This window comes from Rhyacophila brunnea, unplaced genomic scaffold, assembly GCF_057557595.1.
Source record: "Rhyacophila brunnea isolate RB1 unplaced genomic scaffold, BYU_Rbru_1.0 scaffold_16, whole genome shotgun sequence".
Taxonomy (NCBI): domain Eukaryota; kingdom Metazoa; phylum Arthropoda; class Insecta; order Trichoptera; family Rhyacophilidae; genus Rhyacophila; species Rhyacophila brunnea.
In genome coordinates, this window is record NW_028232816.1 from 14,731,092 (window position 1) to 14,744,670 (window position 13,579).

The window sequence follows — 13,579 nt, forward strand, 5'->3', positions numbered from 1 at the left end:
TTGTCTAATCAATTGGCGCCCACGTGTTTTTATTTGTCTAATCAATTGACGCCCACGGTGGCCGCGCGGCATAAGCGTTGGACTACAAAGCCGTGGGTCCCAGGTTCGAATCCTGGGTCTGGCAAGTACAAAAATTGTTTTTCAATTTGTGTGTGTCAGGGTATGGACCTAATAGGTTGAGCAAGTGGCTGACATCCATTTCTCGTAAAAAACAAAATCTGTCAATACAAACCTCCACTCTGTGGAGGCCCATATGATCCTATCAGGATCGGACATGGTCGAAAAAAAAAAAAAAAAAAAAAAAAATCAATTGGCTTTCAATTTCAATGTTTTTGGGGGGGCCAAAGCCCCTTGCCCCCCCCTGGGTGCGCCACTGTCCACATAACTAAAACCGTCACTCGTTGAGAGAAGGTTCCGAGGAAATGCTCTAATCTTCAGTAGATGATGACTAATAATATAGGTCGGTAGGTAACCAACAAATTTGCATTCAATTTGAGTCTAAAAATGAAGAGGGATGGCATTCTAGCTCTGCTCAAGGGTGGAACTTTGCCTGAGGACGTTACTGTGAATATTGTCCGAAATTATTAAAAAATTCAAAACTATGAATTTAAAAAAAAACTAACACCGTTGGTCAACATCAATCATGTTTACCTCTTTAAATGTCAATAGAATCTTTTATGTTTATTAGACTATTAGATAATGATTATAAGTGGTTTTTTAAATAAAAATAATTATAAGATAAAAAGAACTTTTTATATACAACGTTTTTAAAATTTTCGTTGAACCATATAAACTTGACTTGACTAGCTTAAACGATCAAAAAAAATGTAATTGGCATGTCATATTGATTTTCATAGTAACGCACGTACATATATATTAATAACTTAGTTGCTAGGACCCCAGACCAACCAATAATGGTGTCGAAATAACTTTTCATACAAAACAGAATAAACTGAAAATGAATTCAATTCTACTTAAAGATGGCTAAAAGTATTTAAAAAATGCATTGGTATCGTGTTCTGATAAATATTCTAAAAGTTTCAAATGTCTAGCTAGTCGTTAAGTTAGTTAAAAATCGATTGCAAGATTTGTACCGGACAAAGAACCACCGGACAAATAAGAATACGAGCTAAGAAAAACGTTGTAATAAAGAATAGTATTAAACCATTGAATATTTTTTTATTAGCCCAGCCTCCTTGAATGTTAAATCCGGCCCTGCTTGTGGTAGATACATATTATTGATATTATTTGTATTGTTATGCATCTGTGTCGATATGCTACTATCATTTCTATCTCTGAATCTATTCCTCATTCAGAAAATGTCGTTTGGTGACGCCATTCACTATATTATACATAATATATATTTTATTAAAAATGTCCTATATTAAATAATTATTTTCAAAAAACAAAATTTCTAAGTAACAGATATTAAACTAGAAGAAATACATATTATCGGAAGTTACTGACTTGTTAGTTATTGGCAATAGTAATAAGATGAAAATTACCAATGACTGTTCTGTTTGTCGATTAAAATGCTTACTTATTAATAATTTATTAGCTTTTACGTGGGAGTACCTACTTAATATTACGAAAATCTATCGGTGTCTCATCCGATAATAAATGTTTGATGACAAAAACGAATGACAGAACGAGAAAGAGTTTGTAAACAACAAAGAGTGGCGGTCTATTTGCGGAAGACGCCTAGCGTCGACTGTGACGTAGTTCGACGAAGCGACGTCGGAAAAGCGACGCCTTTGGTAATATAGCCAAAATAAGTATGATATTTTTTACAATTTGTGCTAGCTAATTCTTTTCATGTTGGATTAATATTGATTTATTTTGTATTCTATTACAGCTTATCTACATTAGTAAATTAAATTAGTCCACCACTAGTAGGTTGGTAACAGATATCATAAATTACTCTGTACAATATGTAGCTACATACATATCACCACTCACCTCAATACTACAACTAGATAACTTGATGTTCATTGTTTTTGAGATAGATATTGAATCTGATTCTACATTTCCTTCTCTACAAAATGAATACGTGTATTAATTAAGGCACTAAGTACCAAAAGTAGTATTGTCTGTAGTTACAAAATACTGAGTCATTGCAGTAAAATTTCATGAAGCAGACCTTTCGAAAAATGTGGTTTTACAGTGTGAAGCAATCACGGCAGCTTCTATAATTTTAGGTATTAAGAACTTGTAAGCGTCAACACACCATCGTCAGCCATTTTATATTGAATGAGATTGACCACTGTAGTGCTATTTACACCATTAACTTAATTAAACGGACTTAAAACGTCGACAGGTTTAAATATTTTGCTGTATTTTTTTGACTTGCTTGACCATAGTTGAAGTTATTGGCGTTAGTATGTAGGACACTTTTCTGTAAAAATGTCAGTTTTTTTTTGTTTTTGGTACTTAACGCCTTAATTAATACACGTATTCAAATGATAAAACTAGGTAAGTCAGAAGTTAATGGGAACTGTATTATTTTTGTGTTTGAAAATATTAGATAACTTTAAAACATTAAAACCATAAATACATTAAATAAATAAAATAATATAGGTACCTATCTACAATATTTTTTCATATAATTGAACATTATTTTACCAATTAATTAGACAAGCACAATTTTCCATTTTTATTATAAATAATAATTATAGCATAGGCCCTAGTTTTAATATGTTAATCAAGACAAGTGAAGTTTAAATTTCACTTTCCCAACAATGACCGAATCAGAGTTATCTAGTTGTAGTATTGAGGTGACGATATACAATACAGTTAATATTTATGAATGACGGCTTTACATTTTATTATGTTTAAACAGATTTTAATTATAATAAGCCACTGGAAACTCGATACAAAAAACGTTTGGTTTAATACGGTTAATTGCCCTTCGATTGATGGGTCACTGGTTCAAATAATTATGCTGTGTTATATTAATAAGTAGTTATGTATTTGAATCCTGTGTAAATAGGTTGAACGAATGACTAACAACCAATTCACGCAAAAAAGTTTACTGTAATGCATACACAGTGTGGAGGTAGATAGGTACATATGCTCCGCCTTGAATTGAATGGAGGAAATAGTGATGGATACTTAACCTGGGTAGAGTCCGTATTCTATAAGCTGGCGTTCACGTCACGTCGCTCGCGGACGGAAAACATTGTGTCATCGCGCTCGACTGTTGCAAGCTTTCAATGGGAGGGAACGAGAGGGAATGCAGTGTTAAGATGCTGAACCGCGGGGGAACCACACACCAGCATAAAGAATACGAACTCTTCCTACCAATCCTACCTATATACTTGTGTAGGTATTTACTGTCACAGTAAATTATTATCAAGTGTAGAAAATCTTAGATAATATACTTTGATCAAATTTTCCATGATAATGACCCATTCATTATCAAGAATGAAGAGGCGACGTTGGACTTGGCTCCTGGTAGGCCGCTAAATACTATCTATAGAGTGTATACGATGGAGCTACGGAATGGTGGTTTGACCTGGAATGACAAAAGACGACTGGCGAACGACAGGGATTCTTGGAGGCGCTGTGTGATGTATGTATTACGCTCCAGCTAAGGGGCAGACATAGTCGAAGAAGACTTAAATTACTCACCGTGCTGGGAAAGATATTAGGAAGCAGAGACGTGCAGGTTGAAAATTGACTCAATATTCGGAATACCGAAGAATAAATTGATGCAGGTGGTATAAGATGAGAAAAACATGTATGTAGGTTTCTTTTATTTTGTTAACTGTCAATTCATGGTGGAACTGCATTGTATTGTTGTTTTTATTTAATAAAACGCATTTTTTTTGTAGTAGGTACTTATTCCACTTTTAATCAAGAGATTAGGACCGGTTTCGTCCGCCTCAGAGTCCTCAGTTGAAAATGTCCCTCTGAGCCGGACGAAACCGGTCCTAATTCATTGATTAAAAGTGGAATAGGTACTACAAAAAAAAAAATTCGTTTTATTAAATAAAAACAACAATGCATGTAGGTATCAGTGGCGAAGGGTGGAGGTAGGCTGTTAAGATTCGCTATAAATAGTGCACACTAAGCTATGTTAGTCATATGTATTTGTTTTTATTGAATTAAGACTACAATTTACAGATGTTGTTAGTTAGTTTTTAAAAATCAATTAAACTCTGCCTAAACGAAACCATAATAGATTTGGTCTAATTTGGGCAATACGACAAAATTGTGCACAATTTTTCACTCATAGTTATTTGTTTTCGTTGGATTAAAACTACATATTACACATATTGTTGGTTCATTTTTTTAATTCATTAAGTCCTGCGTAAATCAAACTATAATAAATAAAAAATATTATTCTATCTATAAAATGCTCAAAGTTATGTATGATTTAATTGCATAATTTTAGATATTTTATAGATAGACGTGTATTTTTTGACTATTATCTATTATGGCTTGGTTTTTCAGGGTTTAATTGATTTTTTTAAATCTAACCAACATTATCTGTAAATTGTAGTCTTATTTCAATGAAAACAAATATGTATGTCTGAAAAAGTTTAATGTGCACTATTTATGGCGGATCTTAACAGCCTACCTCCACCCTTCGCCACTGGTAGGTATACAGTGATATTTCTCACAAATCGTCATGGATGCAAGATAGAAGACGACACTTGCTTTTCCCTCCACCACCCGCCATGTCTCCACACCCGTTACGCATGCGTATACCGTGGCGTAACGAACGTTAAGCGCTCTCCAAAGTTGTGCCGAAAGTGTCCCAGGAGCAACTTCCCAAGACCTTAGTTGGCGTGCACTGGAATGTGCGTGATTCCTACTTCGATATAATGTATTACGGTCAATTATTCTCGATGAGTAAAGACCATCTCGCTCGCCGTAAAATGCCGCAAACTTTTTAAAAGCTGAAAATTTTTCCCTCGTATATACTAACTCGCAATGGCCGAGAAGACGGCACTGGAATAAAAAGAAGAATAATACCCACATATCAAACAAATGCCTAATATGGATTCCCTGATCAGAATACGATAACTGTTACTGATACCAACTAATGTTGTTGGACGCTTCCAGAAATTTCAGACAGGTAAACAAAATTAGTGCTCAACCGCCTGTTGGCACAGATTTCTGCCCGATGTGTCAGGCTCGCGAAAAGTATTGCCATACGTCAAAATCTCAAGAGTAGGCATTGAAGAATTTTCCGGACATTCTGGTCACCTTAGGTGAAAGTGGGAGTGGACACTATGGTCACGTCAATATGATTTGCTAAGAATATTTTTAGTTTATAAATGTATTGTATACTACTGTCCGTCGTATGTTTTGCAATAATTTTATTTCGGACAAATCTACTCTTGTTGAGTTTTTAAGCAGTAGTCCCTCCTGCAGGCGTGCAAACAAAAAACTAATGAAATAAGGATTAGGCATTTGGTTATTGCTTTAAAAAAATCCGCAATATAATAAACCTCACCCGCTGCGTAGCCTGTGATGGCCAGATGTTACTTGATACGGGGTCCGGAAAATTCACAGCCACAGAACAGATTAATAAGATACAAATGCGAAAGCAAGTCGCCATAGACTTTGAATAAGTATAGTTTTTGTTTATTTATTTATTTAAAAAAAATACACATTTAGCACATAACAAATTATTAATTGAAGACGTTCACAACATGTCATTTAGAATAAAAAGTACATGTAAATCAAATTAGTAGAAAAAACTAAAAAATATTTTTATAGCAAAAGAAATAAAATACTTAATTAAAAAAAAACAAAAATAATTAAAGAAAAATACAAATTTAACAATAAAATAGAATTTCAAAAACAAAATTCATAGCGCATCACTACAAATGTCTACATCTACTGTGCGAAAACATCTACTTGGCTACGTGTTAAAACTGTGAACTAACATGCTCCGCCCATTTTTAACCGCACTTCCATTATAAACAAACAAGCTCCTCCCATTTAGTAAACAACAGCGCCTAGAAGCGTAGCCAAGAAGATGTTTTCGCACATTAGGGAGCACAGATAACTTGGTTGTCGAACAACCTTCTCAACTGGTTGGCCCCACTTCTCTCGACATTCTATGACACGCAAGGTCTGTGGCCACTGGACGACCCGTGACACTCATGAATTGATTCAACCATCTGGGGGATTCAATATTGGCTTTAATTCTGATGCAGCATGTCTAAAACACAAAACAACACGGACGACACAAACGGACACTAACGATCCTAATAATTATGACTGTTAGGTTACGATCCGATAACAACTTGTGGATGCTACATCTCGCAATAACTGATATGTAGTTATACCTACCTGCAGTCCAGATATTATGTATCGCAAGACTCAAAATTTGGACTGTCTGGGTATGGGGAAAGTACCTGTAGAAGTGTGGGGGTCTGCGATTGAAGTGATGAATTATAAGTAGTAGGGGGTGTAAATATGGAAAACAGTGGCACGCTATCGCCGCCTTAAAAATTAATAGTAAATTATTAAGGATATTTTTTCGAAATGGACCCCCCAAACCATTTTCCTGTGTGCGCGCCTGCACTTTTATAAATGTTTATTGAAGATTCAGATATTTCTACATAACACATTTAATTCTCACAGCCGTGATCATATCCAGTAAAGTTTCCTCCGCTAAAAGCGTTGAGTGTATCACCGGCTGCTAGAAGCGTCTCGCGTGGGCGTCGCCATCTTATAAAAGAGGACGCCATTCTGGATCAGCTGTCATAGACAACCGCGCTTTTCCAATACAAGCACTAACGCTTCCCGCTCTTTTTAACAGTTTTTATTTTTGTTGTTTGTGTTCAACGAATATTATATTAAGGTGAGTTTACAATATTTATTTATTACATTATTATGTTTTTCATCAGTGTTGCAAAGTGATTAAATTGATTACCTACCTACTTTTATCTAATAAATAATAACAATTTGAATAAATTCTTATAACCTAAAGATAAACATTTTCATAACTTGAATGATTCCCTTAATAATGGCCATGCGAAAAATTCTTGCATTATTTAACGTGATAATAACAATATAATACAAATTAATAATCTATCTGAGCTATATAAATTCAATTGCATCAGTGATCAGTGACGTCCTCAGACAAAGTGGCGCCCTTATGCAGACTTTGAATACCACCCCCTTTCATTTTTAGTAACAAATTGTCTGAAAATTCGTAATCAAGTACCACCTACTTTCCTATTTTATAATTTATTTTCGGCTATTTTAAATCGATAAATACCCACACTAAAAATCTTTAATTACATATTTTTTAATTTCTTTTATTTTGTTAACTGTCAATTCATGGTGGAACTGCATTGTATTGTTGTTTTAATTTAATAAAACGCATTTTTTTGTAGTACTTATTCCACTTTTAATCAATAAATTAGGACCGATTTCGTCCGCCTCAGAGGGACATGTCGTCCTGAGGGAAACGTCCCAATAACATTTTATATTTGAATAAAAAAATCGGAATAGTAACTGAGCGATGTTATTATTTGTGGTGTTTACCAATATAATCATGGTTCACAGGTGTGCTAAATAATTTAAAATGTCATAGCAGAGATAAAGCGTAAGCCTTTTTGTATGTAGATACCTATAGTCAAAATCTTTGGGATTAATTAATAGTCATTATTTAGTCATTACTCATTATCCGACTTCCTTATTAGTGTCAAATTTTACATTTTAATTGTGGTCCACAGCATCAGAAATTTTGTTTTGAGTGTTTGTTTATAAGTCACAATGTATTATACAGAGATATCACGTGGGGTTAGGGCACGTCATGCAAAGTTTAGGGGCGGCACATTTTAAGGGATGAAAAAATAAATGCTAATAATACCTAGATACAACTTTGAGTAGTTTTCGTGAAAATTATATTTTTGATTGCTGCCTGAAGGATTTTAAAGATTTAATTGTAGTTATTCTTTTAAGATAAGAAATAATATAATATAGGAACTATAAAGAGACTATAAAGGAAATGTACCTATGGCATTTTATGTCAGCTTAAGGGCTGCAATTTTCCCAGGTACGTCACTAACAATAATTATAATGGGCAAACCTTTTCCGTGTTAACACACATTTAACCAATGAAAGCAATTTATTGGTAAAATTAAAAAAATAATCATTTTTTCTTTGCTTATTTTAACAGCCTTTCTTTTTGCGCACTCTCGACTCTTGAGACATGTCGTGGATGGCTTGAAATGCGATTCCATGGAAAATCATGCCTTGAATGAAAAGTGGTCAGGTCAGGATTTACTATACCTATGACTAAAGGGTTTACAGTCTAAGCCCCCCAAATTGACAAGGACCCAGGGGCATGAATAATAAATTGAATGATTACAAGATAAAAAGAACTTTTTATATACCACGTTTTTAAATTTTCTGTTGAATCATATAAACTTGACAATTATATGTATTAATAATTTAGGACAAATAAGGCAATTGTCAACAAATCATTTTTTTTGCTATTTTGCAACAAACAAACAAATATAGAATACTGAAATGTCATTTTGATTTCCATAGTAACGCACGTATATATTAATAATTTAGTTGCTAGGACCACCTCCTTAGCAATCAATAATAGTGGATTGGATTACGGATTTCTTCCGAAATAAGTTTTCATACAAAACAGAATTAACTGAAAATGAATTCAATTCTACTTAAAGATGGCTAAAAGTATTGAAAGAATGCATTGGCATCGTGTTCTGATATATTTATTCTAAAAGTTTCAAATGTCTGGCTAGTCCGGAAGTTAGTTAAAAATCGATTGCAAGATTTGTACTGGATAAACAACCACCGTACAAACAAGAATACGAGCTTAGAAAAACGTGGTAAAAAATATGACATCAAATTAAAAAGTCCACAATTAAAATTGTCCAAAATCGATTCAGCTCACTTCTAGAAATTCACAATTAGAAATAATATTTTATTAAAATACTAAATGATGTTGTGATCACAAATTTTATTCTGGCCCCCCAATTTGTATTAGTTCAGGGCCCTTCGAATCTAAATCTACCCTTGACCTGATTTAATAATAAAAAAAGAATCTGCCTAACTCTACTTACTGAGATGGTATGTGATTAATAACTAATTTGTATACGCCTCTCGCATGCTTTTAGGGAGGCCTTCATACAGCAGTGGATTGACAGAGACAGGCCATATCGCCCACATATTTGTAAAAAGTTGGTATGTACATTTGGACTAATAAATCATTTTCAATATTATCATTATCATTATCATCACCAACCCCACCACTCACTTCGGCAAGGCAGTGGTTCTTTTAATTTATTTTTTCATCATCAGCCGTGTTAATACATTGCTGAATGAAGGTCTTGTCTATTTCCTTCCACTTTTATCGGTCCCTATTTATTCGCTACTACGTAGGTACTTCCACTGACCCTCTATTCGTTTATTCCTTGTATTAATAAATTAAATAGCATTTCTACTTTCAATTCAATTAACTTTCCACTATGTTCAATGTGACATCTAGGTAGGTACTATAAGTAATTGGCCATTTGTCTATCTAAGTAGGTATGTCAGTTAGATATTATTATTGTGACTTGAAATATATTCAATTAGCTGCATCTTCCTTAATTTTAGGATTTCTTTAATGTAGACGAAATCCATTATCGGCCCACAGCTGGAAGAAGGTCTCTTCTTGCAGTGTCCACTCTTCTCGTTCACCTCGCGTTGCCATGCACCTACTTATAAACTTAATTATTTTTGATCACCCTTTTAAAGCATTCACATCCGTATAATTATATCCCAAGATGCCCAAGCTATACATAATATATATATATATATATTTTTGAGCATGACCGATCCTAATAAGATCATAATTTCATCGCATTAACAGATTTTGTTTTTACGAGAAATTGATGTCAACCACTTGCTCAACCTAGTATGTCCATACTCTAACACAAACACAAATTGAAAAACAATATAATATGTACTTGCCAGACCCAGGATTCGAACCTGGGACCCACGACGGTATAGGCCAACGCTTAAGCCGCGCGGCTATTGTGGGCCATCGTATAATAATTAATGAATATTTAATGGGGGGAAGGTAGTCAATAAGTCAATCAACCTGTTGAATAGTAGTGTAGTGAAACAACCAGGCTTTCTGAAAATGACGTATTGTGATTTTATCAGGAATAGACCCTGATGTTTCCCGATAAGAAATCAATGCAAGACTACAAGGGCCGCAAGAGTTAAGAATGACAAGGGTGGTAATGAACCACAGCCCAAACCATACCAAGTACCAACCCCTGTCACCATATCACTATTGATGTAAAGTAAATGTATGCATACCATTGCAATGAGTGCAAAACGATTAAGTGTTGATATCCGATTCACTTACGATTTGCCCCACGTGGACAATGATAAAATTATTTGCGGTCAAATACTTCAAATGGCAGGTACTCCAAATGCAGTCTGCAGTTGCCATACAATTTATTATAATAATATGTGACTACACAATATACCAGGGAGGGGCAAACTTTTTAGATGGAGGGCCAAATTCAAGAATTCAAAATGAGCGGCGGGCCGCAAGTAAAATACCATTTTTAGATATACACTATTTATTATCACGAAAAATAAACATTACAAAAAAATTAATAAGAATAATGAAACTGTACATTTTTTTAAATTCAGCTGTTAATTTTGTAGTCGATATTCTCAAAACTGCTTCTAAATGGGCATCGGAGATATTTGATCGTTAAGAATTTTTATTGAGGTTCATGATCGAAAATGTTTGTTCACATATATAGGTTGATCCAAAAATAACGAACATTTTTCTTGCATAATCTTTAAGTTGGTCGAATTTGTCTGAATTAAGGGCAATGTAAAATTTGGAGATTTCTTCAAGACGATGCAATTCTCTTAAATCAGTGTCACACTGCAGATCAATAATCTCAAGTTGTAGCTCTGTAGGTACGCTATCAATATCTATTGATCTACATACAATATCTACATCCAGAGCAAGATTACAATCCGAAATTTCTTTCCATTCATTCCCAATCGATGTTCAACGTAGAAAATAGTGGTTACATAGTATGAGACGAGACGCAAGAAAGACGTACTGAAATAATACATTTACGAAACAACAAATTCTTCAAATTTTAATCTATTGTGAATATTTTTTTAAAATTTATAAAAAAAATTATTCGTAATCAGAAGTACAATTAATAAGTACAAACAAATACCCGGCGGGCCGCAGTTTGCCCCCCTCTGCAATATACAGATGTCTGTTTGATTGTGGCAACTTAAATGCAGTCCGTGTGGGGTAATTTGAGAAGACATGATAATATTTTTCTGTCTAGCAGCTAGCCAATCCTTTCGATAAATTCGAATTTGACATTAAATAATATGGTTTGTTGGATTCAGGCCAGACATGCTAGAATCATACAACAATATGCCGCGTCAAACGATGCGAAGCACTAAAATTTCCTTTCTTGTATATTCTAACGGGATTCTTATTTATGGCACCTGTAGTTCTTATGAATATTCGAGCAAGAATTCGTAATACGCTTGGCTCGCAGCCAAAACGAGTCTCTAAAATAACTCCATTACATCGTTCGAGTTATGCATAATATTATGATTCAGATAAAAATAAGTTATCATTATTCATAGAGTTTCGAAATAAACAAGATTTTTTTTCTCTGAAAATCAAAATAAACAAACCACGCTGTGATACAAAAATTGATGACAATTTTTAAAATGAAAAAAAGTATGAACGAAACGATAAAATAGAAACCAGTGGCGTAGTGAACTTCTAGTTCAGATAAATTCGTAAATTACTGGGGTCAAACCGTACTTATCTTGAATAATGAAAAATAATTTAAGTACTTACCTAAATAAAACTACAAAAATTAAGAAGGTATTTTTATTATTTTTTCTTGTCTTCTCACACCAAATAAAGGTTTTACTGTAGTTAGTTTTCACCGATTCCACAAGATAATTCGATAATTTTTAAATGATTTGAATTTCAGTTGGGGTCTTAGGGAGCAGACACACAGCATTGCAGTCTACGTGCGATCTGCGTCAACGAAGATATATTATTCCAATTACATCCGATTATCATAATAGGATGCAATTGGAATCAATTAATAAAACCCTGCGTCGACGCACGTCTACGCACGTCCACTGCAATGCCGTGTGTCTGCAGCCTTATCCGGCATAATAATAATTATTTCACAGGGACCTGAATTTAAAAAAAACTAGGTGTATATTTGGTCTATATCAAATATTTTATATGACGTAGGTACTTACCTACCTATTTACTTAGAAGTATAAGTATTTATTAATTATATTATCTATTAATAACTAGGTAGTTAAATCGAAAGACATTATTATATATTATGTTTTTCTTTTCACAGATGTCTGTTGTTCCCCTGATGTTCCGTGACTGGTGGGAAGATTTCGAACGGGAGCGTCCTTCCCGTTTGATGGACCAACATTTTGGTTTGGGCGTCAGACGTGATGATTTGCTGTCATCATTCAACTCCTTCAACAGCAACAATGCCTTCAGAAACTCATACTTCAGACCGTGGAGAAACCATAACCTTAGCAGACAAGAATCAGCGTCCACAATCAACATGAACCAAGAAAAATTCGAGGTAGATACCTAAACATTAAATGTTTTGTTATATTTATTGATTAACTTAGTGTATAATTATAATTACAAGAAGGTGATATTTTTTGTCTGTATATCTACCAATCTTATTGACAGCTGATGTAAAAGGAAATTAGAATTTCAAATGATTGATAGAAATAAAATTTAGTACCGTAAGGCATTTAAATAATTAAATAATCATCGAACAATGAATATTTTAGCCGTTTGTCCATTTTCATTTTAAAAATATTTTGTGGCAACTTCCAATATTTTATTGTAATAATGTAAATTTATTTTTTATCGTTCTGTCAAATTCTCTTGTTTCATTTACCCATACTTTTAATGAAACAATTAAAATACTGCTATTAGACATAGAAATAAATAATTTTGGAGCCGTGTAAATAAATATTTTTATGCCGCATAGTTTACCTTTTGATTTTCTAAAAATATAGAATTGAATCCAAATAATATATTATTTTTGGATTTCAGGTTATCCTCGACATTCAACAGTTCGCCCCAAATGAAATAACCGTCAAAACTGTCAACAACTGCGTCATTGTAGAAGGAAAGCACGAAGAAAAACAAGACGAGCACGGTTATGTTTCCCGCCACTTTACCAGACGCTATGTCCTCCCCCAAGGCCATGAAGTAGCTGACGTAATCTCAAGCCTCTCCTCTGACGGAGTATTGACAATTACGTCACCGAAGAAATCTCTACCAGCCCCCAATGCTGAAAGAGTCGTTCACATACAACAAACAGGACCAACTAGACCACCAACAGAAACCCAAGTCAAAGTAGAGACTACTTAAGATTAATTATAAATAAATAAAATATTTAATTTAAGATTTTTTTGTACTAATAAAATAAATTTATAAAAATGTACCTAATTTATTAATTTATAAAAAATGTGTTCGAAAACTGAAAAATACAAAAATACGAAACGCATATAATATTATTACTATGGC

The 13,579-nt window shown here is 33.8% G+C and overlaps 1 protein-coding gene across 2 annotated transcripts; it reads left to right on the forward strand.

The window, feature by feature from the left end:
- The first annotated feature begins 6,725 nt into the window (after positions 1-6,725).
- Positions 6,726-13,558, forward strand: l(2)efl (lethal (2) essential for life). 2 transcript variants are annotated; one of them, XM_085943827.1, is made up of 4 exons: positions 6,726-6,823; positions 9,120-9,186; positions 12,378-12,617; positions 13,103-13,558. In XM_085943827.1, exons 3-4 carry the CDS (start codon positions 12,378-12,380, stop codon positions 13,421-13,423), a joined length of 561 nt encoding a protein of 186 aa, XP_085799953.1. In that variant the 5' UTR covers positions 6,726-6,823; positions 9,120-9,186; the 3' UTR covers positions 13,424-13,558. The 2 variants fall into 2 exon arrangements, with proteins under 2 accessions (XP_085799953.1, XP_085799952.1); XM_085943826.1 differs by lacking the exon at positions 9,120-9,186.
- The last annotated feature ends 21 nt before the right edge of the window (positions 13,559-13,579 follow it).